The sequence below is a fragment of the Somniosus microcephalus genome, chromosome 23, assembly GCF_052327205.1.
Source record: "Somniosus microcephalus isolate GS21.2 chromosome 23, FLI_Smic_1.0, whole genome shotgun sequence".
Lineage (NCBI taxonomy): Eukaryota > Metazoa > Chordata > Chondrichthyes > Squaliformes > Somniosidae > Somniosus > Somniosus microcephalus.
In genome coordinates, this window is record NC_141009.1 from 34,871,424 (window position 1) to 34,894,020 (window position 22,597).

Here is a 22,597-nt window from a genome sequence, read left to right on the forward strand (position 1 = left end):
CCTATGGTTCTCACCACTATGGTTTTCCTCCTGTCATGTCTGGGTCTGTTGTAGACTAATTGATAGAGATTGATTGCTGTGATTAGTCAACAACTCCATTGTGGAACAGGCTTGAGGGGCTTAATGAGTGACAGGAGGGTGCAAGCACAGTGTGACAAGTTTACATAGGCACTCTTCATTCTAAATGTGGATACCAGAATTTACAACGGCAAAAGTTGACAGGAATTGCAGACAGATATAATATTCTTAATGTACTTTATATATACAATAAGCACCTGAATAACAACCTCAGGATGTTTTTCTACATTAAAGGTTCTTTATGAATGTAAGTTGCTGTAGTGTAACTTACAATAAATATAATGGTACTGGTTTATATTTATTTATTTATTTATTTAATATTTCTCAGTCACTGTGACCATGGTGGTTGCATTATAAGAACATAGGAACTGCTAGACGAAAAAAGACCAAGGTCCATCTAGTCCGCCTTCTACCATCCTGGTAGTCGCATGATATATAGGAACATAGGAACAGGAGTAAGCCTTTCAGCCCCTCCAGCCTATTCTGCTATTCAGTTAGATCATGGTTGATCTGTACCTCAACTCCATTTACCCGCCTTTGTTCCACCTCATTTGCAAAACACAATATTAACCTCTCAACTGACCAGGCAAAAGATACCTTTGAAAAACCATGGGGGTAATTTTGACTTTTGGTGATGCTGTAATTATGGGGGATTTTAACTATCATATTAATTGGACAAATCAAATTGGGCAGGGCTGCCTTGAGGATGAGTTCATTGAGTGTATTAGGGATGGGTTTCTTGAGCAGTATGTAACTGAACCGACCAGGGGGCAAGCAGCCTTAGATCTGGTCCTGTGTAATGAGACAGGATTAATTAAAAATGTCCTAGTAAAGGATCCCCTTGGAATGAGTGACCATAACATGGTTGAATTCCATATTCAATTAGAGGGTGAGAAGGTTGGATCTCAAACAAGCGTGCTAAGCTTGAATAAAGGAGACTATGAAGGTATGAGAGCGGAATTGAGTAGAGTGGATTGGGAAAATAGATTAAAGGGTAAGACGATACATGATCAGTGGTGTACATTTAAGGAGTTATTTTACAACTTCCAAAAAAAATATATTCCACTGAGAAGAAAAGGGTGTAAAAGAAAAGACAGCCATCTGTGGCTAAGTAAAGAAATTAAGGATAGTATTCGACTAAAAACAAGGGCATATAAGGTAGCCAAATCTAGTGGGAGGATAGAGGATTGGGAAAACTTTAAAAGACAGGGGAAAAAAAAACAAAAAGATTGATTAAGAAAGGGAAGATAGATTATGAAAGTAAATTAGCAAAAAATATAAAAACAGATAGTAAGAGTTTTTATAGTTATATAAAAAGAAAAAGGGTGGCTAAAGTAAATGTTGGTCCCTTAGAGGATGAGACCGGGAAATTAATGGTGGGAAATATGGAGATGGCAAAAACACTGAATGAATATTTTATATCAGTCTTTACAGTAGAAGACACTAAGAATATCCCAACACTGGACAAACAGGGGGCTAAAGGGGGGGAGGAGCTAAACACGATCAAAATCACTAAGGAAGTGGTACTCGGTAAAATAATGGGACTCAAGGCGGATAAATCACCTGGACCTGATGGCTTACATCCTAGGGTCTTGAGGGAAGTGGCGGTAGGGATTGTGGATGCATTGGTAATAATTTTCCAAAACTCCCTGGACTCAGCAAAGGTCCCGGCAGACTGGAAAACTGCTAAGGTAACACCCTTATTTAAAAAGGGCAGTAGACAGAAGGCTGGAAACTATAGACCGGTTAGCCTAACATCTGTGGTAGGTAAAATTTTGGAGTCCATTATTAAGGAGACAGTAACAGGACATTTGGATAATCATAATTTAATAGGACAAAGTCAGCATGGTTTTATGAAGGGGAAGTCATGTTTGACAAATTTGCTGGAGTCCTTTGAGGAAGTAACATATAGGGTGGATAAAGGGGAACCAGTGGACGTAGTGTATTTAGACTTCCAAAAGGCATTTGACAAGGTGCCACACCAAAGATTATTGCTTAAGATAAAAAATCACAGGATGGGGGTAATATTCTGGCATGGATAGAGGATTGGCTATCTAACAGAAGGCAGAGAGTTGGGATAAATGGTTCATTCTCAGACTGGCAATCAGTAACTAGTGGTGTTCCGCAGGGGTCAGTGCTGGGTCCCCAACTCTTTACAATCTATATTAACGATTTGGAGGAGGGGACCGAGTGTAACATATCAAAGTTTGCAGATGATACAAAGGTGGGAGGGAAAGTAGTGAGTGAGGAGGACATAAAAAACCTGCAAGGGGACATAGACAGGCTAAGTAAGTGGGCAGAGATTTGGCAGATGGAATACAATACTGGAAAGTGTGAGGTTATGCACTTTGGCAGGAAAAATCGTAGAGCAAGTTATTATCTTAATGGCAAGAAACTGGAAAGTACTGAAGTACAAAGGGATCTGGGGGTCCTGGTGCATGAAACTCAAAAGGTTAGTATGCAGGTGCAGCAAGTGATTAAGAAGGCCAATGGAATGTTGGCTTTCATTGCTAGGGGGATAGAATATAAAAATAGGGAGGTATTGCTTCAGTTGTACAAGGTATTGGTGAGACCGCACCTGGAATGCTGCATACAGTTTTGGTGTCCATACTTAAGAAAGGACATACTTGCTCTCGAGTCAGTACAAAGAAGGTTCACTCGGTTAATCCCGGGGATGAGGGGATGGACATATGAGGAGAGGTTGAGTAGATTGGGACTCTACTCATTGGAGTTCAGAAGAATGAGAGGCGATCTTATTGAAACATATAAGATTGTGAAGGGGTTGGATCGGGTGGATGCGGGGAGGATGTTCCTGATGATGGGTGAAACTAGAACTAGGGGGCATAGTCTTAGAATAAGGGGCTGCTCTTTCAAAACTGAGATGAGGAGGAACTGCTTCACTCAGAGGGTGGTAGGTCCATGGAATATGCTGCCCCAAAAAGCTGTAGAAGCTACATCATTACATAAATTTAAAACAGAAATAGACAGTTTCCTAGAAGTAAAGGGAATTAAGGGTTACGGGGAGCGGGCAGGAATTTGGACATGAGTCTAGGTTCGGATCGGTCATGGCCCTGTGGGTAGCGGAGCGGGCCCAGGGGCCGTGTAGCCTGATCCTGCTCCTATTTCGTGTGTCTAATTCTGTTAGATTCAGGAGATGGTTCTGTGGTAGTAGATTGGCGGTTAGGATCAGATCAGCCATGATCTTATTGAATGGCGGAGCAGGCTCGAGGGGCCGATTGGCCTACTCCTGCTCATATTTCTTATGTTCTTATGTTCTTAAAATGGTTAATATCGATTTAGATGTGTAACAGGCGGCTGAATTGATATCGCCCGTTTTACACTATCGCCCGAAGTCAAAATTACTCCCAATGAGTTTACAATTTACTTTAATTAAAGTGTGACTGATTATAAAAGCTTAGAACCTGCACCATGGATGGATTTTACTAGTGTACAGCGAGCACAACTGTGATTAACCTCCAGTAATAATATCCTGACAAAGCCTGATATTTTTACCTACTGACCATTGTATATTTCACTCAGACTTTGGAATCAAAAACACAATTTCTAAATTTGTGGATGACACCAAATTTGGGGGGATAGTCAAAAGTGAGGAGAACTGCAACAAATTACAAGAAGACATTAATAAACTTGCAGAATGGGCATATAATTGGCAAATGAATTTCAACACAGATAAGTGTGAGGTGTTACATTTTGGTAAGAAAAATAAGTACAGGTAGACTATCCTTTATCCGAAAACCTCGGGACCAGCCGAGTTTCGGATAAAGGAGAATTTCGGATTTCGGAAGGTGGGTCGGCGGGGGTCCGCGGGGGGGTCGGCGGGGGGTCGTGCGCACGACTTACGCTGACGCTCGGCGTAAGTCAGTCGGGGTCAGCGGGGGTCGGGGCCGGCGGGGTCCGCGGGGGGGTCGGCGGTTGTCAGGGCTGGCGGGGTCGGCGGTTGTCGGGGCCGGCGGGGTCCGCGGGGGGGTCGGCGGGGGGGATCGGCGGTTGTCGGGGCCGGCGGTTGTCGGGGCTGGCGGGGTCGGCGGTTGTCGGGGCCGGCGGGGTCCGCGGGGGGGTCGGCGGTTCTCGGGGCTGGCGGGGTCGGCGGTTGTCGGGGCCGGCGGCATCGGCGGGGGGTCGTGCGCACGACTTACCCTTTATCCGAACTTCCGAAACCGGAACCCTCTAAAAACCAAAGGTTTTTTCGCTCGTACGCACGACTTACGCTGAACGAAAAAACCTTCGGTTTTTAGAGGGTTTCGGTTTTCGGAAGTCCGGATAAAGGGTAGTCTACCTGTAGCTTGCATATTACTTGGAAAATAAGAATCTAAATGGAGTAGAGGAGCAAAGGGATCTGGGAGTACAAATACACAAATCACTAAAAGTAGTGACACAGGTTAATAAGGCCATTAACAAAAAAGCAAACCAAGCAGTCGGGTTTATTTTTAGAGGGATAGAATTGACGAGTAGAGAAGTTATGCTAGACTTGTATCGAACCTTGGGTAGACTACATTTGAAGTACTGCGTACAATTCTGGTTGCCATATAACAAAAAGGATATAGAGGCACTGGAGAGGGTGCAAAAAAGATTTACAAGAAATGCGAGGTTATACCTATCAAGAAAGTATGAACAGGCTGGGTCTCTTTTCTCTTGAAAAGGGAAGGCTGAGGGGGTGATCTAATAGAGGTCTTTAAAATTATAAAAGGTTTTGTCAGAGTAGACATAAAGAGAATGCTTCCACTTGTGGGGAAGAGCAAAACTAGAGCAATACAAGATAGTCACGAAGAAATCAAATAGGGGATTGAGAAAAAACTTCTTTACCTAGAGAGTGGTAAGAATGTGGAACTTGTTACCACAGGGAATAGATGAGGCAAATAGTATAGATGCATTTAAGGGGAGGCCAGATAAGCATACGAGGAACAAATGAATAGAGGGTTATGCTGATAGAGTTAGATGAGGAAAGATGGGAGGAGGTGCAAGTGAAACATAAACACCGGCATGGACTGGTTGGGCCGAATGGCCTGTTTCTGTGCTGTATATTCTATGTAATTCTATAACTCTGGAAAGCTCCCAACATTTCAAGAAATCAATAAATTTTACAGATTGTAAAGTTCAGTAATTCCAGATACTTTTTATCTACTATGGTTTGAGTTTCTAGAATAATTGAGTAAGATTATCATAACAAATTGTTTATGCCTTGTATGATCAAACTTACCATGTCTGTTTCAAAAAAGCCTATAATGCTTCTTAAGATTCTTAGCTGCAAGTATAGCATGGCATGCGTAATGGATTACTTCTAGTGCCATGTTGTTTAACAAGACAGCTAACTATGTACTGCACTGCCACCCTGCATAGACGGACCGCTAATTGTCCACTACACCTTCTCTATCTCACAGTTACTTTGCTAACCATCCATTATAAGATCCCTATCTTGCGTGGCCACTTTGCTAACTGTGCATTGCATTATCCCTATCCTGCTCAGTCACTTCATTGACTGGCCATTATATCATCCCAATCATGCTGGGTCACTTTGCTAGCTGTCTATTATACCATCCCTATCCTGCTCGGTCACTTTGATAACTATTCAATATACCATCCCAACATTGCTTGGTCACATCACTAACTGCCCATTATACAATCCCTATCATGCTCAGTTGTTTTATTGTCCACTACACTAAACCTACTATGCTTAGATATTCCATTTTGTCCTGATCTTCCCACAGTCTCTACTTTAGTTGAAGAATTGCCTTTGTTGATGGTGGTGTCAAATGTAAAGGTACATCACTTTTAATAACAGCCACGAGATCAGTAGGGATAGAATATGGGAGCAGGGGAGAGACCTGCATGAAATCTTTTTCATACACTAATTTTATGAACTTAATCTAACATATGAATTGTTAAGTTTTTTGGCCTGGAAAATAGGGAGTCAACCATGTGGTTTACTGTCTTGCTGTGACCTCAGGATATGGAAATTAGCTCTTTATTCTACAGTCCTGTGATCATAGGACTCACAACTGCATTTATTTCACATATACCTCATACATAGAATCCACCAAAATATCTTCACTGGCCATACAAAAGACCAAAGCTAGAGCTAAAACTGAAATGAATAATGGCCCAGAAATTCGGGTCGGGGGCTTCCTGCGGGTGCAAGCCCCTGACCTGCACTTACCTTGCGCGCCGGCAGTTGAGCTCTGGGCTCCCATGGAATTCCAATCCGGGGCCTGGCCCAGCTGCCGGCTCACAGTGCTTGCGTGTCCCAGGGGCGCAGTTAGTTCAATGCGTCCCCTGGGATCACGTGGGCCATGGGCAGCCAATCGGAGGAGGGAAAAGCCCATTCATAAGTCTTGACAGGAAGAGCTGTCAAGACTTATAAATACTACGGCCTCAAAATAGCAGTAAACCTTCAAATACATTTTTAAAAAACATAACATTTTTTAAATTACATTAAATAACTATTTTAAACAATAATTTAAATTTTTGAAAAAAATAATTTTATTTCCTAACGGGGCTAAAAATAAACTTACCTTGCTTTAAAGTATTTAAAAATAATAAACCTGTGGAAAAAATGTTTTAATTTTAATTAATTGACCACTTACCTTGTAAAAAGCAGGCCTTACGCCTGTTTTTTAAATTTCTAAATCCTGCAGACTTACCCTCACGGAAAAACCTGTATTAAAAAAAAACGTAAGTTCAAAGCGCACGCGCAGGCTCCCCTGCGCACGCGTTCGACCTCTGAACCCCTTCGTTCAGAGGAACGGAAGTGTCGGTTTCCCGCGCATGCGCAGTGCATGCACGAAACCGGCACTTCCATCGGGCTTACAGGTGAGTACCCAGCGCGTACTCACCCGTGGAGACCCGAATTTCTGGGCCAATGTGTTTTAGAAACTGACGGATTGGAGGTAATGGGCTAGAATTTGCTGAGGCAGGGCATCTAACGCCATTTGACTTGCCCCTGCACCCTTCAGCTCAAAAATCTTTTGCCCACAAAGTTGCTGAAAATGCGAGCTGATAAAGGCGCAGCAAGGGAAACAGGACATGTGGGACCTGAGTGAGCAGGCCAACCAACAGGGTATCTCCGTAACCAATGCGATTTAAGGATTTGGAAAGAAACACAGGAAGGACTGAGAGGGAGGGTGAATTAAAGGGGGTGAATTCAATGTCAGATCAGGTACAGAAAGAGAAATAAAGAGAGGAAAGGAAAGATTGAGTTAAACGAGAGAGAAAAAGAGAGACAGAAAGAAAACATGAGAAAAAAAATTGGCATTTTTTAAATCTCCCCGAAAAATTCAAAACCTGAAGGAATGAGACTTCACGCTTGTAGTAGTTAATTTTTGGAAGTAATTAATACTTATCATGTTGTTAAAGGTATACTTATGCTTGTAATGATCAGACTTAACTTTCTGTGGTAAATACAGCAAGTTCCTGAAAAAAACAGGGAGACTAAAGGCGACATGCTGTTTGCGTGATGCTAACGGCGGAGTGGCACGATTCAGACAGCAACTTTTGGATATTCACATTTAACCGTGCATCTGCTCCTCCTCTGAAGTTGCTGCACCATTTATCCATATCTAACGGCATGTGCCATCAGCCTTTCAGTTACTTTGACAGCAAGTTCTGGCTCAGTAATTAGCTGCACTGCACAAGTTTTATCAGCTGTTGTATCAGCAGAGAAATATTAACAGACTTTCTGCTTTCTATATCCCACTATATTTTGCAAATGCTGCTTAACTCTCTTGGTTTAGTTAAAGCAGTAATTAGTTATTTTCCAGTGTTCTGCATTTAATTCCTTTTGTCCCAGTCTTTACTAATAACACTTAAGATATTCTAACTTTACATTAGGCCATAATTTGCTGTTGCAAGGCATCTAACGGCATCTGCATGTTTAGATTTATACATTTTTTGAACGGCACAGTCCTATAGTATGCTGATCAGGAAAGAGATCAAGGAGTTGTTATTGATAAATCAATGAAAACAGAGTAAAAAAGACTAATTAGTTTTGAGATTACAAGAGCAGAGGATGGAGAACAAATAAATTAAGGTTATATTGTTGCTGCAGATGATGTTGGTTAGACCCCATCTAGAGCACTGTGTGCATTTCTAGTCACTTCATCATGGGAATTATATTATTTCAGGTATTAAGAATGTAACTTATGAATAAAGGTTAAGGAAATTGATCTTGTCTTTTTTGAAAAGGGTTTGGGGGCTGATGCAACTGATGCTTTCAGGATTATAAAGGGAATTGACACAACTTATTTACACTGTCCTCTATGGTACTCTAATACACGGGGCAGAACTAAAAGTTTAGGGTGTTTAGTGTAAGATAACAATTCAAGAACAACTCTACACAAGGAGAGTAACATTATGGAATGTTACCACACGTGCCAGGCAATGACTGTCTCCAACAACAGAGAGTCTAACCACTTCCCCTTGATATTCAGTGGCATTACCATCACCCGATCACCTACCAGCAACATCCTAGGGTTTGCCATTGACCAAAGCTCAACCAGACCATCCACATAAACGCCATGGTTACTAGAGCAGGCCAGAGTCTGGGTATTTTGCAGCAAGTGACTCAACTAACTTCCCAAAACATATATCGGCATTCCTTTGCTGGGTCAAAATCCTGGAACTCCCTAACAGCATTGTGAGTACCTTCACCACATAGACTGCAGCAGTTCAAAAAGAAGGCCCACCACCACCTCTTCAAGGGCAACCAAGGATGGGCCTTGCTAGCGGCACCCATGAAAATTAATTAAAAAAAACCCACTGAGTCAAATGGGTTAAAAAAAATTATGTATGTTTCTGGACACAAAATGGGGTTGAGATCAATGGAAAAGGCCCAGACTTGTTACTTTTACTAAATTACTATTTTGTTCTGAAAAAATAATTATATTCTTATCTGAAACCACTTATATTAGTTTCTATTTGGAAAATATTTTTGGAATTATGTTCGTCTATATCTAAGAAACTTGTTATGGTTGTATTTATGTAGAAGGTACATCTGAGTGAACCATAAAAGTTTTACATATTAGTACAATAACCACGGCATTGTGCTATTCTATATTTATATTTGATTTATATAACATACACAAGGACATATATATTAAAGAGCAAAATTCACCATTTAAAGGAATACTCCCAGTTAAGAATTTCAAATATATGTTTTTGTTTTGTGAAGAAATCTTTCATTTAAATTTTTTTTTCTCCCCCGCCCTCTTCTTTCCTGAAGGCCGTGACTTACATGGGGTTTCGGTTCCATGAGTACTGAAGTGCCCTCATCTATGTCCAGCCTCCTGCATTATGATGTAATCTTCATGAACAAACCTGATACAAACTGTGCAACAAGAGCCCAGACGTGACATAATAATCACTAAGAGTGTCACTGCTTGTTGGCTGATGTGGACATCTGCAAGATACCTATTTGTTGATTATATGTCCTGCCTTTGCTCTATTGTAGAATTATTTGGGATTGATATTATTTTATTAGAAACTGAATCACGGCCTCAAAAGAAATCAAATACTGAAAAATATCATCCCTCGCAGTGTGAAAACAGACCTACATCTTCTGTAGAAGGATTACCAGGCCAGGTGGACTATAGTTGGAGATGCCTTGAATACCTTTACATAAGAATATAAGAAATAGGAGCAGGAATAGGCCACTTGGCCCCTTGAGCCTGCTCCGCCATTCAATAAGATCATGGCTGATCTTGGGCTCAAAGCCACTTCCCTGCCCGCTCCCCATAACCCTTCACTCCCTTATCTTGCAAAAATCTGTCTCTCTCCACCTTAAATGTATTTAATGACCCAGCCTCCACAGCTCTCTGCAGCAGAGAATTCCACAGATTTACAACCCTCTGAGAGAAGAAATTCCTCCTCATCTCAGTTCTAAAAGGGCGACTCTTTATTCTGAAACTATGCCCACGAGTTCTAGATTTCCCTACGAGGGGAAACAGCCTCCTTGCATCTACCTTGTCGAGCCCCCTCAGTATCTTATATGTTTCAATAAGATCACCTCTCATTCTTCTAAATTCCAATGAGTATAGGCCCAACCTGCTCAACCTTCCCTCATAAGTCAACCCCCTCATCTCTGGCATTGACCTAGTGAATCATCTCTGAACTGCCTCCAATGCCTCCTTTGACTTGTTGCTGACTGCCATTCATTTTTGGGGAAAAAAATCTGGTCAAAAATGCAAAAAGATGCAAAACAAAAGTTCTCCAGCAGCTTGCTGAAGTAAGGAACACAGATGTTGGAGATTTATTCTCGCCCACTATGATCAAATATACTTCATTCTGTGAACTGACTGCAATGTTCACTGAGCACTGTTCATGAGGCCCCTTGGCTTGCAGTAGTGCATTGTTATAATAGTCATTGGAAGTTTGTAGCATGATGTGACAGAAGAAAGTTATTCCACTGTTCGTTGATGTTTGTAAGTGGCAGGGTTATTTACTATACTGAGTAGTTTATAAGAATATAACTTTGTATTTGTCTTCCAGGATTGCTGGCGAAGATTTTGGGAAGGCTGCTGCTAAGGTAAGACTGAATGTCACTTTTTCTGTTTATAGTTACTCAATCATTTCCATTAGTAATACAATTATCCAATAATCATAAATATCGGTATATTATAGTTAAACATTTTACATCATTTATAAGAAGATAATTTTGTTAATGCGGTGAATATGATTTATATGATTTACATTTCTTGTGAAATTCAGCAATTTGTCACTTGGGAGTTATCAAGTGAGTTTGCCTTGTGAGAATAAATGTGATATTTCACTACCCTCTGCAGCATATGCTTTATGCACATTATATTCATGAATGATCGGATTTGATACAATCCTTCTTTCCATTATTCAGCTGATAAGGGGATTTCTGTGGTCCTGTAACTAAACCGAAATCTTCCGAAGCAAACAGAGTGAATTACAAATAAAAACCAGAAAATGCTGGAAATGCTCAGCAGGTCAGGCAGCATCTGTGGAGAGAGAAACAGAGTTCACGTTTCAGGTCGATGGCCTTTTGTCAGAACTACAAACGGTTTCTTAATATAATATTGTAAATAGTAATGGTTATCTTATTGTGTTCTAGCACAGAGCACCCTTTTTTCCCGTTACTAGTTTGGCTGTCAAAACCAAGAGTTTCACAAAACTTTGAATAAAAAGACTAGCTAATTAATATGGAAATATGTTTATTTTAAAATGCACTGGATTTTGTGGGTGTTCTTTCTGGAATTTTTCCAAAATGGGAGTCATAGCTGATGTTAGGTGAATGGCTCTTTGGGTTTTGTATCCCAGTTGTACGAATGCAGCTAAGCACATGGATACTAAAGATCGGTGATCCTTCATCTAACTGCTTTCCACAGAAAATCTAAGCTTTGTTCACAAGAGTGACATTATCGCTCAGTGAGGGAAATGATCACAGCCACTGCTTGACAGTGACTGAAGAAGTCAAATTCTATTGCCAGTGCTTTGGAGATCACATTCCGCAATGGACCCGTTTATAATTTGATGATTGATTTAAGGTGACTGAATAAATCAAATTCCATTCTTATTGAGTGGGATTGTGGAATGTTTACCAGTGTTTTGGGAATCATATTCTGCAATCCCCGCCCACTAACCCCTCCTCCCCCCCCCCCCCCCGTTTTCCCCAATGAAAGCTAAATCATTTTGTGACCTTGGGAAAGGCTTTCTCCCAGAGTTAGGTGATTTATTTAAACCCGTCTAAAGTTAAAATGAAATAGTTCTGATGGGAATACATGTAACACAGACATTTTCTAAGAACAGTGAAGAGCTTTCCCATGACCTTTGAGATCAAATTACTGAGTCTCCAGCAAAAGCGTGTTATTGATTATATTATTGAATTATTTCTAGATTTATGTCTCTTTTCTCACTATATCTCCCCTCCCCCAACCTAGATACATTAATTTGCCATTTGCCATCCTGGCTACTCATCCTGTAGACAGAATACCAAGTGCAGTTTACACTGGGTTTGAAGTGTATAGTCACTTACCAGGCCCTGCTTTCAATTCATTTTAATTATTTATCACAGTTCACACTGTCGTTCCTTCTAATGAGTTTGTAATTATCTGTAACAGCATACGTATCTTGGATAAATACGCTGTAGTAAAGAGAGTTTATGAACTGATTTTGTGTGGCTGGAATTAAAATGAAAGTAACGTTCGCTACTTTGTGGATAAATATAATAAAACAGGGAGTGTTTCTTTTTAACTGAATGATAAAGATGTGCCCTCATCACCAGTGTACATCAGCTCACAGAAGCCTGTCCTTTCCTTTGAAACATGTTCATTATACTGCTCGCTTCCCCATAAGCATCATTTAGCCAAGAGGTTCAGTGATCTTAGATCGGAGATTTACTCCTGGGAGCTGTTTTCTGCAGTCAGTTTGGGCTCCATGTAGGAAAGCAATTGTATAGGGTTACAGAATGTGTCAGTTGCACTGATGAACAAGGGTAAGTACTACTGCAAGTCCAGTGGAAGGGCATACACCTTAAGGCGCTGGGTATTCCAAGTCACAATTTGTCCTGGATACTCTTTGGAAAGGCTGAAATAGGCATTAAAAATAATGACGGTCTTTTTCTCTCCCATGTGTGGGCACTTGCCTTTATTTGGCCACATCCTCTTAAGGTTTCTTATCATCCCTTTACGGATTTGAAAACTATGTTTAACCCTGATCCCTATTAACATATACTGTATACAATCTACATTCATATACAGTCTTCATTGCCATTACATACTGTGCTTAATCCTCATTCATGTATATCTCATAATTTCATGGCATAATTATATGTGCTTCATAAGCTTAATTATTATTAATGTGGGCTGATGAGAAATCTCCATCCCACTATTAAATGGGTAATAATGAATGGTTTGTGGTGCAGAAATTCATTTATCCTATTGCTCAAACCTGACACCTGATTAAAGGATTTGGTTACATCTCCATTTCAGTGTCAGGACTGGAAAATCAGCACTAATATTTTTACACGTAGCTTGGCTTGAGGGTTTGGTTAACACCCTGAAACCCTTAGATAAAAGTCGTGGAATACAGTCAACTGTCTACCACACAGCAAAATGTAGCATGAGCAGATAATAAATTATATACAGTAAATTAAGTGTACAGAATACAATAAATTGTAAAATGCAGCATGGTATAGATTGCAATGTACAAAATAAGGTATATTCCAGTTGATAGTAAATTGCTGCGTACAGTAAATTGTAGAAAGCATCCAGCACATTGTATAAGCAACAGGCAGTAAACTTCAGCATACACCGATCAATATACTGTAGATTGTTGTCGCTGGCTGCTGTCAGTGAGGAAAGTACTGTAATGATGTTGTACTACGAAAAAAACATACTGTATAATTGTGCATTTGACCCAGCTGCTAGTGCCCTTTGAACACTGGTATTTTGCTGCTAAGTTGCTCAGCTCATGTCCTAAATCCATTAAGGGTTACTAGATCCCTTTTAAATATTTAAGCCATCTTCTCTCTTCCAGTCAGGCAAATGAAAATTGGGGGGGGGGGGGGATAAACGGTTTTAATCTAAAGAGTTTTTCATTTGGAATACAATGATACACACCAGCACTATCCTTAAATGAATTCTAAAAATTGAGACACCTCCTCAAAGAGACACCACAGATTTTAATATTCATTTAAAAGCAACAACTCAATCGGCCATTGGCTCAGGTAAATATTCAACTATGCTCACTAATGGGGTTGACACAATTCTCCAAGGCAATTGTGATACCAGTGACCTTGCAGACTACATTGTTTACTCTTGTTAAACAAAATAACAAACTTATTATTCAATGTATGTGTGTTCTATATGTTGCTTAACCCATCGTTGGTTGTGCTTTACTACTGGCCCTACTTTGCAAATTGATTGAACCTCTGAAGTATTTCAGATGGAATAAGCTCAAAATATTTTGAAGTATTCTCTGGAAAACAAAGCAACACAGAAAGCAACAGGAGGGAACATCGCAAGGTCCTCAACTGTGATTAGATTGGCTTGAGATTTATTTTTCAACCACAAAAAAGCAGCTCAACACCAATAAACAACAGTGTAATAAGGGTCAAGGTTCCAGGCTGCACCCCTTCTCAAAAGATTCACCATATATTCATCCTTTGAAATCTCACTAATGCTTGTACGGGATTTTAAAAAATCTCCACCTCCAAAGTAAAATCATAGATTAAGAAATGTATGTTTAATATATACTTATGATTTAATAACAAGTTACGAATTTACCATGAAGGGGGAAAAATTCGGTATCGCCCATTTTGGGGTGCTAATATCGGCCGAGTGCAAAGTTTAGCGCCCGGCGCTAATTATCGCCTCCGACTGCAAAATTCGCCTCTATCGCCCCTGGAGGTGATTTGAGCGCTAAATCAGGTGCTATACACCTCTCTTAAGGTGCGAACATCAGGGAGCGAGGCGCTACCTCAGAACGCTACCGAAGCTCGGGCGATGCCAGTTACCATGGAAGCCAGACAGACTGGCGCCGTCCAGTTCTTAAAGGGGAGGGGCCATCTTGCTGGCCAGCCACACCCTGCTCATTGCAGCCTTGAATCTCGGCCTGGAGAGACCTCAAAAGCAATTGTGTTGGAAGCACTAATGGATAGGCCCAGGGAAAGAGCTTGGCGCTTAGGAACCTCAAAAGTGGTGCTGAGGGCCAAAACTCCTTAGGACAGCATTAAAACCAAAAACGTTGCTGACAAGAAAAGGGAGGAAGCGCCTGCCTTTAAATAGCGCTCCCCCCGCCCCTTCTCGACTTGAAAACGTTCCCTTCTACCTGTCGTTCCTAGCGGCAGGCGCTAAGGCAGGGGGTGCGACTCAATATCCGGTCTGGGGCGCTACCAGGGCGTTGCACGCTTGACTGACGTCACGATCTGCGGGCGCAGGAGATTGTGATGGTAGTGTTTAACGCCACTGCAAAACGACTGGTCAATTTCGTGAGCGGCACTAAAATCGCCGCGCTCGGACGCTAAGTTCCTAGCGCCCCGTTAGCACCCCCCGGAGGCACTAATGGGAGGTGCTAACCAACCGAATTTTCCCCCCGAAATGTTTTTAAAAATGCAGAATATATTTTATAACCAATTTAATCTTAAATTATATTGCTAAAATTGGACTATTTTATTTGCAGTCAGTAAGTGTACAATTTTATACAAACAATAAGCCTGTCCCGTATCAGCTGGTTGTTTTTCTTTGTAACACAGAGATTGTTCTATATTGCCATTTTGTGTTGAATCTGAAGCTTATGCTCACTTCGGCTTTGTAGGGCCAAATTGTTTCCCCCAGGCCCCAACTGGGTGTCTGACAAGCACAGTGTATTGGAGGTGCACTGCAGCCATAAGGGAAGGAGTCGACAAAATGTTCATGGCCTGTGTGACCTGCCATCCAGGCCAGCCTCTGACCGTTCCTTGCACTGGGATCATGAGTAGCGACAGGGACAAAGCTGCAATTGCATTCTTGGCTACCAGCACTAGGACCTTCTGGCTGGTGCTGGAGACCAAAAGCCAAACGGTCTCAAAGCCCAAAGGTTGTCCCGGGGAGGAAATATTTCAAATAATTTGGTTCTCTTCAGGGTGCTCCACAGACCCTCTGCTGCATGGATGGTTGTGGTGCAAGACCTATCACCAGATTTTTTGGGGTGTCTCTCCAGGCACCCATGGGTGAAGTCAGAGGAACTGGAGGTTAAGAGGCTGAAAACACCACACGCCCCCCCCCCCGGCCCCATGTCATTTACACCATCACACCAAGCCTGCACCTACTCCAGGTGAAGGCCCCATTACATCAGATTGGGGAAGTCCCAGAAATCTTGGCGCAGCTTTGTGGGGCTGGAAACCTGATGCAAATTCTTCTACATCCCCATTTCCTCTTCGCTGCTCGTGGGAACTGACCATTCCCCAGATGCAACAAAGAGGAGAATCCACCCCTGTAAGTTCATGTGTCCATGTGCCTCGCTGTATAATGTTAGGGTAAAACATCATGCATGTTTGAGGAAAAGTTAGGGTTAGGGTTTATCCTGGTGCTGTTGATATTGCCTCAATCTTTTCTAGAAATAAGACAACATACATAAAACCAACTACTGTGATTTGTTGCCTCCAGTAGACTCAGACTCTTTTTTGTTCTCCTGCCCTCCCTTGTTAAGAAGTCCCCAGGTGTTAATTTATTTCTTCTCCAACATATTTTCCTCTGTTGGCCTGCAAGTACCAATATCACAAACATTTCTTGGCAATTTATGGTGGTATATAAAATACTGTGACTTTGAGCTGTCTACATATCTGTCCCATCATATGTAAGTACTCTCACTCAATCAATGTATTGTGAGCACATGAATGCAGTCATTGAGATACCAATGAAAAGATCTCAAAAGTTCGCAATCCAACTCCAGAATACAATACTTAAGCCCCTCTCCTCTGCAATTGAAGCTGGTTCCTTTGTGCTTTGGGGAAATCAGAATGTCACACTGTAATAGTTTGCTCTGCTATCTCTCCATGTTTTATCTGCTTCATGTTGTCTTTCACAATCTATCTTCCATCTTATTGCTTCTTGCTTACTTTTGCTAAAGTCTGCTTTCTCTTCCACTTTATCACGTGTTCTTTCCTCTTCCATCATGTTTCAGCTTCTCTCGGTTCACTGAAGACAGATTCCAGGTCCAGCAATTCTGGGTCAGGAATCGGGTCAGTGGTCCATGTGTTATGAAAAAACTCAAAAGAATTAAATAATCCCACCTGGATCAGATGGTATATGCTTTAGAACCTTCAAGAAAATCAGTGATCGTCTCATTTTTCAGTAATGCAACACAAGTTGATTATGCTATTTGACATTTAAAGTAATATCAAATATTAAACAAAATGTATTTTCCCCTCTTCTTTCTCTCTTTTAAAGCTTTACATGACAGACCTTCTTTAAGTGGATAATCAACTTGTACAAATAAAAAAAAACATACTAGGCTACACAGAGTGTGGCCTAATTAGAGGTGTTACATTTCAAAAGAAGTAGACTGTTTCATCTCTGGCACAGTAGTTAGCTGTGGGCATTAATCAATAGGCAAAGAAATAGAAAGGCTGGAAAAGTAGCAGTGGCAGAACTGTGAGCTCCTTTTCTTTTTACATTTTTGGATGGAGTGGAAAAAATGAAAGCCGTTGGCAACTAACCCATTCACTTGTAAAAGCAGAAACCGGACTTCATGATTAGCTTGTTCTTCTAAAGCTCCATTCCTGCTGCTTATCGGATCCCATGGTGGACTTTTAACTCTAGATAGTGCTACGCTGACCCCATTTAACCTTGTCGCAGTCGGCAGGTTTTCTCGTTGATTACAATGTTTGTTATAAATTTCTACACAGTAAATGTTGGCTCAATGCTGACGATTGATATCACACATTCACTTCCATCAGAAGAACAAAGGTTGGTGTGATACCAGAACTGGTTCCACCACAGAAACCTGCTGCCATCCAACAGGTGTCCCTCTTGCCTGCTCAGGTTAAGATCACAACCTACAGCAGGATCGGTGCAAGTAAGTCGCATGGGGCATTTTAACTGCCCACCCATCCAGTTTTCACTGGGCGGGCAGGGTTGAAATCGGCCATCTTGTGTCTAGCTAGTAATAATGTATTACAACAACTTGCTCCATCAGATGCAAAAACGTGCTTCAAAGAACTTTAGGAGGGAAAACAACACACGCCAAGTGGGAAAGATTGGATGTTCAAGGCAGGGTAAAAGAAATGGGTTCTGAAACCAGGGAAAGAGGTGACAAGGTGTAGGGAAATGGGGAGGAAGTTCCAGAGTGTAGAAGCATATTAGATGAACGAGTGGCCACTAATGGTGGAGCAGAGAAAGCAAGAATCCAGGAGTAGCCCAGTGTTAGAGGGATGGATGGATTGTACACGTGAGCACTTAAGACAGCAAGATGTCACTGACTTAGGGTGGGACAAGGCTATGGAGTCATATGAAAGTGAGGATGAGAATTATATTTAATATTACATATAACAAACAATGTCCAAAAGGTAGAAGCCATGACACTGTCAGAAGCAAAGTAACAATGCTGCACTTGGCAACATTGTTGCAAGCCAATGTATGTGTGAAATCACAGGTGAGCAATTGAGTCTCGGAGACAGCAATGCACCATGTATTAGTTCAGTACATTTCACAAATCAGCTCGCACCAAGAAGTGAAACATGTACCCTTATGATGTCCCAATAGGTTCCTGGCATCTACTTGCCTAGCAGGATAGTCTAGCCCGGGGCTCAGCTGTGTTTGTGGTAGTGCAGATGTTTATTGAATGCCCACTTACAATTATTTACTGTAAAACTGTAGTATCCCCTTTCTTAAACATCTTGCAATCCTTTTTGAAAACTGCAATGAATTCTGTGTTTGTTTTCATCATTCTCGGGATCTGGGCGTCGCTGGCAAGGCTAGTATTTATTGTCCATCCCTAGTTGCCCTTGAGAAGGTGTTGGTGAGCCGCCTTCTTGAACCATTGCAGTCCATGTGGTGAAGGTAGCCCCACAGTGCTGTTAGGTAGTGAGTTCTTCTGTACATCATGATGAAAATAAGTTAGTTAAATTCTATTATAATTCTAAAATAGGTAATTAATTAGATATTAAAACTATAACATTCATAAATAACAAATGCATAATCCTACTTTTCATTATCCTCACAATTAGTGAGAAAAATCAATTATCTCTCTCAAATTTATTATGCAGATGGGTGGCAGACCAAATTACTAGTCAATAGATAACTACACAATATATTTAACTCAAGATAAAAATGATCCTCATCCATGCACCGAATTCTAATGTGATAAGTTATTTTCCATTCATTCCCATTGCATAGAATTCGAGGTCCAATGTAAATAATGGAGGTGTTAACCCATTTCTGTTAAATTCCTTTGCCACTAAGGCATTAACCCATTTATTTTAAACTAGTTAACAACTTTGTAATAATAACAGAAATTTCAGACAAATGCATCTGCTACTAATATCACACTACATGATTTCAACGCTCTGAGCGCAAAGTCTTGATTAAATGACAAAATTTTATTAGTATTATTGTTTTACTGTCATACCTTGGCACCTCTCTCACAAGCCTATGGTATATTTTGCAAATGTGCTCACCGTCGTATAAAACAAATTTGATTGAAAGTTTTTTTATTGTGTTCAGGTTACATTGTCTAGTGATTGGTTAAATAAAATCAGCTATATGTATGTTATTTAAAATATTTCTGATCCAAGCATAACATTTATTGGCAAAGTATTTGTGTGATAATTGAACTTGACTGTATGTGACAAAGTGTGAGATTTGTAGTCAATATTTAATTGAGACACTGCTCTTTGAGTTATTGCTGTGAGATTGAATGTAATGATGCAGAAAATTGAAGCAATGTTACAACAGGGTCTCTTCATTATTTTGACTTGCTTTGAATATTATTTTAATAAAAGACAATTTTACATACTGTGAAGTGGAAGTGAATTGATGTCAACAACCTACCATCAGTCCACATCATTCCATTTGTTGGGTATTTGAGAAGATGGCTGGATTTCCTCAACAAAGTTTACATTGATTGGGCTTATTAAGCCCGCCCTGCGAGATTCCCGGCCAATTAAAAGGATGCAGGTCTGATGACGTCATTTGATGATGCGCCATCAGCCGGTTTCCTTAAAGGGACCCTGTCTAAATTGATACTGACAGTTGTGCTGTCAGTGTTCGACAGCATTGAGGTGCTACAAACACTGACAAGCACGGCTGCACCCAATCTCTCCCATGACTCATTCTATATGCTTATGGAGGGAGTCACAGCACACAGGGAGGTCCTCTTCCCTTCCAATGGGCGGAAGAGACCTCCCCAGGAGATCAACACAGGCTGGTTGCACATTGCACAGGAGGGCACAAGCAGGGATGTCATTAGGAGGACCAGGCTGCAGTGGCACAAACCTTTTAATGATCTCAGTAGATCACGAAATGTTAATGCCAAGCCACACTCAACCTCATTCTGCTGTGCCACTCATCACATCCCTATCACTCTGCCTTCCCTAACCTACTCCTGCACATCTTTACTCACACCAACTTACCTTGCACCTCCACCCATCCCTCTCTATCTACATTATCACTGTTGTGTCTGTGTATAATAAGACACAGACTGCAGGAGAACGGTACAACAGGTGTTTACTCAACGTGGCTCACATTGGAACTGATCTGTACAGATTACTACTCAGGGCTATATACAGGTGTGGTCACTGCCGGTACTGCAGTATACATGAGCTGTAAAAGATAGTTCCCCCCTTAAAGGTATATACATTACAATTCCTCCCCTTTTAGATTAACAGTACCATAACACTCATTTAACAATTAAATATCAAACTAATTACAATTAACACTTTTAACATGCAACATTAGCTGAAAATAGTCTATTTATATATTCAGTCTTTGGGGAGGCTTCCTGATCCTTTCTGGATAGCGCCTTTCCCGAGTGTCTTGCTCTTGGTGCGGAGGCGATTCTGGCCCCCTGTCGTCGGTTGGTTCATCAGCTTCCGATGCTACTGTTTCTGGGGTAGATGCGACCTGTACGTCGGGTTCATCACCAGGTACGTATGGGCGAGGCATGGGGTTGACTTGTTCCTGTGACTCTAGGATCTGGTCAGCATGGCGTCTCACGATGCTCTCCCCAACGTCCACTGTGTACATTAGTGGGCCCTGCCGTGTGCATATCGTTCCTGGCTGCCATTTTTCTGTTCGGTAGTCGCGGGCCAAGACTGGTTGCCCTACATTGAAGCTCCTTGTTGGCTTCTCACGGATGTGCTGGAATTGCTTACTCCCAACATCTCTTCGTACGTTTGGTCTGAGCAAATCTAGGCGAGATCTTAACCTTCGGTTAAAGAACATCATGGCTGGGGCCTGGTTGGTGACTGCATGTGTCGCATTCCGGTAGGTGTAATGATATCAGCAAATAGTGATGGTATTTGCCTGTTTGATTATGATGCCTTACCAGCATATTTGCCTCTTTGATTATTTATGCCTGACCAGCAGAGGGCATGTGAGAGACAAGCAGTTTAATTTAGTTTGGTTTTAGATGGATCTCAAAGATGGTGTCTCCTGTAATGCTGTTAACTGAGTTGAACAAACTTTAGTTTAAAAGACATTCTCTTTCATGAATGTGTCGTCATTGAACCCACATAGAAATCAATACATGGTGTCAGAAGTGATTGAAAGAGATGAAGAGGAAAAATCTGAAGTTAAATCAGCTCTCCACATATTAGCAAGCCAAAAGAGAACATCGTTACTTACCATTGGAGAATAGCTAACGAAGTGAAAAATGGAAGGTTTACTCCCACCGGCGAAGCTTCGGTTGACAGGTAATGTGACTGAAAATTGGAGGAGGTTCAAACAACGTTTGGAGTTGTATTTAGCGGCAATCGGAGCTGACGAGAAAAGTGATAAAATGAAAGCATCAGTGTTCTTACATGTCGTGGGTGATGAAGCGCTGGAGGTGTATAATAACTTCACATTCGCTGCTGATGGAGACAAAATGAAGTTGGATAAAATAATGGAACAGTTTGAGGCCTACTGCATACCTAAATGTAACGTGACGTTTGAGAGGCACAGATTTTTCACATGTGTACAGAAAACGGGAGAGACTATTGATCAGTATGTGACTGAACTGAGAAACAGAAGCAAAACGTGTGAATTTGGGGGACTGACAGACTCGCTGATAAAAGACAGACTGGTGTGTGGTATTCCAGATAATGGTCTAAGGGAAAGACTGCTAAGAGAGCAAGATCTAGACCTGGGAAAAGCCATAGCACTGTGTAGGGCTACAGAGATTGTGAAGTCGCAGGCAAAGGAGCTGTTCAGTGACAGTAGCTGCAATGTGGATGCAGTGAGAAAGAACGGACACAAACCGTTTAACAAAAAGAGCGCCAATGTGAAAAAAGAGGCGTGGCCAGCGAACAAAAATGAAAGGGGCAATCGAAAGTCATGTAGTCGATGCGGTACACAGCATACACCAAGAAAGTGTCCAGCATATGGTAAAACATGCAATAGTTGCAACAAAAACAACCATTATGCCCGTTGCTGCAAGAACCAAGCGCAACAAAGCAAGGTCCATGCAGTAGATAAAAGCGAGATAGAGGAGTTCTATGTAGACGTTGTGTCTGAAAACAAAAAAGAAAAAAGAGACTGGATGTTGACACTAAAAGTGAATGACATACACATTCCATTTAAATTGGATACTGGAGCGCAAGTTAATGTGATATCAGAGACTGATTTTAAGAAAATTAGACCCAGATCAAAGATACATGGAATAAAAGTGAAAGTGACAGGATACTCAGGTACTGATATACCAGTGAAAGGAAAATGCATTGTCAAAGTGACACACAAGGACAGAGAGCACACGCTAGCATTAATCGTGGTGCCAAAGGATGTGCAGGCCATACTAGGTTTAATAGCCTGTGAGAGACTGAACCTGGTAAAGAGAGTCCTCGTTGTGGAAAGCGAAGGAGAGACAG

At 41.3% G+C, this 22,597-nt stretch overlaps 1 protein-coding gene across 4 annotated transcripts in view; it reads left to right on the forward strand.

The window, feature by feature from the left end:
• The window catches only part of whrna (whirlin a), a 260,942-nt gene that overhangs the window by 155,373 nt on the left and 82,972 nt on the right, over positions 1-22,597 (forward strand). For all 4 annotated transcript variants that reach the window (XM_085965766.1, XM_085965768.1, XM_085965767.1 and 1 more), the window contains one exon: positions 10,579-10,615. In XM_085965766.1, coding sequence (XP_085821892.1) covers positions 10,579-10,615 — 37 coding nt within the window. The remainder of the gene's footprint in view (positions 1-10,578; positions 10,616-22,597) is intronic.